The sequence below is a fragment of the Arachis ipaensis genome, chromosome B10 (genome assembly GCF_000816755.2).
Source record: "Arachis ipaensis cultivar K30076 chromosome B10, Araip1.1, whole genome shotgun sequence".
NCBI classification, from domain to species: domain Eukaryota; kingdom Viridiplantae; phylum Streptophyta; class Magnoliopsida; order Fabales; family Fabaceae; genus Arachis; species Arachis ipaensis.
The window spans coordinates 14,989,764-14,994,555 of NC_029794.2; the positions used below are offsets into that span (position 1 = coordinate 14,989,764).

The 4,792-nt window shown below is 36.2% G+C and overlaps 1 protein-coding gene across 2 annotated transcripts in view; it reads left to right on the forward strand.

Moving 5' to 3' along the window:
- The window catches only part of LOC107622736 (C2 domain-containing protein At1g53590), a 6,355-nt gene extending 2,091 nt beyond the window's left edge, over positions 1-4,264 (forward strand). The window contains exons 4-12 of one of the 2 annotated variants that reach the window (XM_016324746.2): positions 37-129; positions 240-371; positions 855-1,007; positions 1,126-1,167; positions 1,342-1,390; positions 1,869-1,961; positions 2,048-2,231; positions 2,547-2,667; positions 2,876-4,264. In XM_016324746.2, the coding sequence (XP_016180232.1) occupies positions 37-129; positions 240-371; positions 855-1,007; positions 1,126-1,167; positions 1,342-1,390; positions 1,869-1,961; positions 2,048-2,231; positions 2,547-2,667; positions 2,876-4,009 (2,001 nt within the window). In that variant the 3' untranslated portion in view covers positions 4,010-4,264. Of the gene's footprint in view, positions 1-30; positions 130-220; positions 372-854; positions 1,008-1,125; positions 1,168-1,341; positions 1,391-1,868; positions 1,962-2,047; positions 2,232-2,546; positions 2,668-2,875 lie in introns of those variants that run through there. The other variant, XM_021114061.1, reaches the window with a different exon arrangement.

The following is a 4,792-nucleotide window of genomic DNA, read 5'->3' on the forward strand; positions in this document are numbered from 1 at the left end:
TTGATGACTGTATAATATATATATATATATTTGTAGAAAGAAGCTGTTGTGCAGCACCTATACTTGGGAAGAAATCCCCCTTTGTTTAATGAAATTAGGGTACTTCGCCAGAATGATGATGACCACTTGGTATGTAATATTGGAATGCAGGATAGCAGGACAATGCCTTATTCAGCATTAGCAGTTGAAAATGTTGTTCTGTTTGGTTAAAATTTTGCAGTGTGATGTGATCAATGCAGGTACTAGAGTTAGGAATGAATTTCCTCACGGCAGACGATATGAGTGCAATACTTGCTGTGAAATTAAGAAAAAGGTTGGGATTTGGAATGACAGCAAAGCTGCACATAACGGGAATGCATGTTGAAGGGAAGGTATGGATATGGAATTTCAAATTTATCCTGACTCATCGGTTGAGTGTTAAATCTTACTCGCAACATAAAGGACACCAGATTTAATGTTGCTAGATTCAGCAATCTGGGCCTGTTCCATTATTTTTCTCTCACATATTTTTCATCATGGACCTTCTATCAGTATTTTAAGAGATGATATAACTAGATAATAAGTTGGTGGGAAGTTTTCCTCACTTAAATGCATATTCTGACATTATCCTATAAGTATTTCTATGGAGGGTGTATTTAATCTCTATACTTTTATTTTTCTCTCCTGCATTTTCTGAAGCTACTTGCTAGCAATATTCTAGAAGCATTGTGGACTGATTTGCCACAAGACGTGAATTGTTAAAGGCTTATTTTTTGCTATCAGAAATGGAGATTAGTATTAAGGGAGTTCAGAGAGACAAGGAAATAAAATAAAATTTGATATTTGTTGTTTTATATTTTATTCCTCTTCTACAGGTCTTGGTTGGGGTGAAGTTTCTCCGGACATGGCCTTTTATTGGCCGTTTGCGCGTATGCTTTGTTGAACCTCCATACTTCCAAATGACTGTGAAACCTATATTTACTCATGGGCTTGATGTGACTGAACTTCCAGGGATTGCCGGGTGGCTAGTAAGTATGAATTATGAAGGAATATTGTTGTCTTCGCTCTGCTTGCTCTCTCTCATCTTCGTTTGTCAATTCTACCCGTCATTGTTATGTTAAATTTTACGTTGTTATACTTTTCCAGGATAAGCTTCTCTCTATTGCTTTTGAACAAACTCTTGTTGAGGTAACTTTATTCTCTGTGGATGTCTCTTTGTGCCACACATGCACACGTGCACGCACACACACTGTTTTGGCGTAATGAGATGTTGAAAGATGCGACTAAAACTTGAATACATGAATTCTCATTTTTCAGTAGCTTTGTAATTTTTCTATATTGATACATTGCTAAATTTTGCAGCCCAATATGCTGGTTGTTGATGTTGAGAAATTTGTTACACCGCAAGAAGGTAATATATGTCTCCTGTTCTTTTAAATTTTGTTGGGTCATCACCTAGTATTGAATTTATTTGGGCTACAAGTTTTAGCAACCACTTATAGTGTAAATGAAGAATAACATCTGTCCATATACTTGTCTGTGTTGCCAACTGCCAACTTTAAACCATTCTTCTCATATGATGGGTCAACATGTTTTCTTCTTAAATGGATGGACTCGGTTTCTCAAAGTAGGCACTAGGATTTATGCTAATATATTGGTTTTGGAGTTGATGGTTTCATGCTTCCATTTTAATATAGTATTTTTGTTTTCTTTTGGAAAAAATCCATTTTGGAGAAATTGTTTTATTGTCATTGAATACTTGCCATTCGATTTTCATCTTTTCATCACATATCTTGTGGGAGAGATAGAACATCTTGTGCTTTTACATATTTGTTTTGCATTATTTTTTATTTTGTATACTCATTCATCCATACATCTTAATGTTCTAGGGCCTTGGTTCTCTGTGGATGAAAAGGATCCTGTTGCTTATGTGAAAGTAGAACTTATTGAGGCATCTGACATGAAGCCATCAGATCCAAATGGTAATCCCTTATGATGATTTCTGGTCAGTTTCTTTTCTTATATATATACATACTATGTTGTCTATAACAAACTCTCTGCGTTTCAGGACTAGCTGATCCTTATGTGAAAGGTCGTTTGGGTGGATACAGATTTAGGACAAAGATACAAAGGAAAACGCTCAATCCTAAATGGCTTGAGGAATTTAAAATTCCCATCATTTCATGGGATTCTAGCAATGTGCTGGCGCTTTTAGTTCATGACAAGGACCATTTCTATGATGATGATCTTGGGTTTGTCTCATTTTCTGAACCTTTTTGTTTTATACCACATGCACAAATGTTGCATTTATTTTTCTTGAGAAGCTTTTGCATTTTCGCCGCTCTCCTCCATTTTCCTGCTGTGTGCTGGTCTTTTTGGTCTAAGGGAGGATATCTTACCGTTCTCACCTACTGTTGCTTTATCTCTCTTGCTCAATAAAATCCATTATTTTTAATTAAAAATGTTTGTCTTCAGAATCAATTTCAGCTTGACTATTGGTATGTCATTGTATTGCTCCTATTATTGAGTACATGCTTTTAATAAGTATTGTGTTGTGTTATTTTCAGGGAATGTTCTGTGAATATCAATGATCTCAGGGATGGACAAAGACATGATATGTGGCTGCCACTTCAAAACGTGAAAATGGGGAGGTTGCATCTTGCGATAACCGTTGTTGACCATGGCAAGGTAACTTCTCAGTTTCAATATTTAATTCAATATCGCGATAAAAGCATTTTGTTGAAAAGAAGCAGAATACAGATGGATATGGATATCCAAAGTGTTCCTATTCTGCATGAAAGGAAAAAACAAAGGTTGCTCCTGTTTTATTGTTATTTTAATTTTAATTTTTTTTAGTAATATATCCATTACAATTTTGAAAAGTTTTGACTTACAGGAGGTTGATGCTACATGCAAGCAAGAAACAGTGAATACTGAAGAAATGAGGAAAAGTTCATTAAAAAATGAGACTGCCAATGAAGGTTCCTTCCCATCTGTTACATCTGAAAAACTTGCAAAGCTTAACGATGACTTTGAGGCGATAGATGTTATAGGGCAAAAGGAGACAGGAATTTGGGTTCATCACCCAGGAAGCCAAGCTTGCCCAAACTGGGAACCGAGAAAAGGGAAGGGTAGACGCCTTGATACTGAGATCTCCGGGGAGCAGAATGGTTCATCTCGCAACTTAAAATCACAGGTTAATGGTTCCATGAAAAATGAGAACTGTAGCAGCAGTCCTGATGATGATTTTGAACAAAAGCATCCTCATATGGGAAAAGTAAAGAGGGGACTGCACAAGATTGGTGATGTCTTCCGTAAGAATTCGAAAAAGGAGGATCAAATTGGTTCTGGTGGAGAAGGTGTTCCATCCCCTCGCGCATTCCGCTGGAGTTTCAACAAGAAGGGGGAGGATCTGTTTAGTCGTGGTAGAGAGGATGTTCCATCACCACATGATAACATTAGGTCAGTCAATTCCAAAAGTGGTGTTGGTTTGAAATTTGTCATGGACGATAATGTTTCTGGGTTTCCAACCGGCAAGCTTCAAGTAGAAGGCGAAGGCGAGTCGACTGAAGGATCACCCCCGGAGAGTCCAAGCAAGGGAAATGTCAAGGAGAAGGCGAAGAATGTTTTGAAACACGCCGAGAAGGGCATAAAGCAAGCTCTCTCTTTTAGGTCAAAGAAACGTAGGAGTAAAGGTGACCCGACCGCCACAGTGCCGGAAACCTTTGATGAATCCGAGTCGTCTTCTGATGAATCTGCTCCTGTTCCGGTGCGATCAGCTGGAGACGAAAGTATTCCTGTTGCGTGTGAGGGCAATGCTTCTCCCGGAAATGTCTCCCCCAACCCCAAGGTGGTTGTGGTTCATAAAGTCCAATCTGACACTCCTGTGGATGATGAGGCCCCAATCAAGGAGGAGATTTTTGAAGAGGAGACTCAAAGGGTTACTAGTCCTGATAGGCCTAGTGAAGATTCTTTTGAAGCAAAAGGTGATAAAAATGAAGTGGTGGCTGATAAAAGAGATAATAGTTAACCCAAATGAAAGCATGTCTTGGCAATTTTATTCCACTTTGTAGCATCCATAGTTGTCTTTCTCTTTTGTTTGTACAGCAGCTTTCTTAGTTGTTGCCTTTGATAGGCCTTTGTTACATAAACATTTTCATGGGGTATAGAGCGAGTGTTTTACACAGTATAGAGATTTGTAAACATGTAAAGTAATTTGCATGAACCCAGAAAAGAAAAAAGATGCAGATAACAGAAGTTACAATCTGGTTGTTACCTTGTAGCATATTAAAGGCCCAGTTGGATAAACAATTTAATTAAGTTCTTTTTCAAAAAATAGTTTAAACAATAAGTGACTATATTAAAAGTAGTTTATAAATAAGTTATTTTGTGTTTGAATTTTTAGTTTTAAAAGTGCTTATTTTATAAAAATGGGATAAAAAGTAGTAGTATTATGAGAGAAGTCATTTTTTTTACTTCTCTATAAGCACCTAAATAGTTTCTTAGAAAGCTGCAATTTGGTTTTGAAAATTGTACCAGACATTAATACTACTATTTTTCATAAGTCAAAAGCTCAAAAAAATTACTTTTAGGATCCGTTTGAATAGGTTCATAAGTGACTTTTTTTAACTTTTAACTTATGAAAATGTGTAGTATTAATGTCTGTTACAATTTTTAAAACAAAATTGTAACTTTCTAAAAAGTTATTTTGGTGTTTAAGGAGAAGTTAAAAAAAAATGACTTTTCTCATAATAAAAAGTTTTTTATTATTTTTCTCTTAAAATAAGTATTTTTAGAACTAAAAAATCAAATA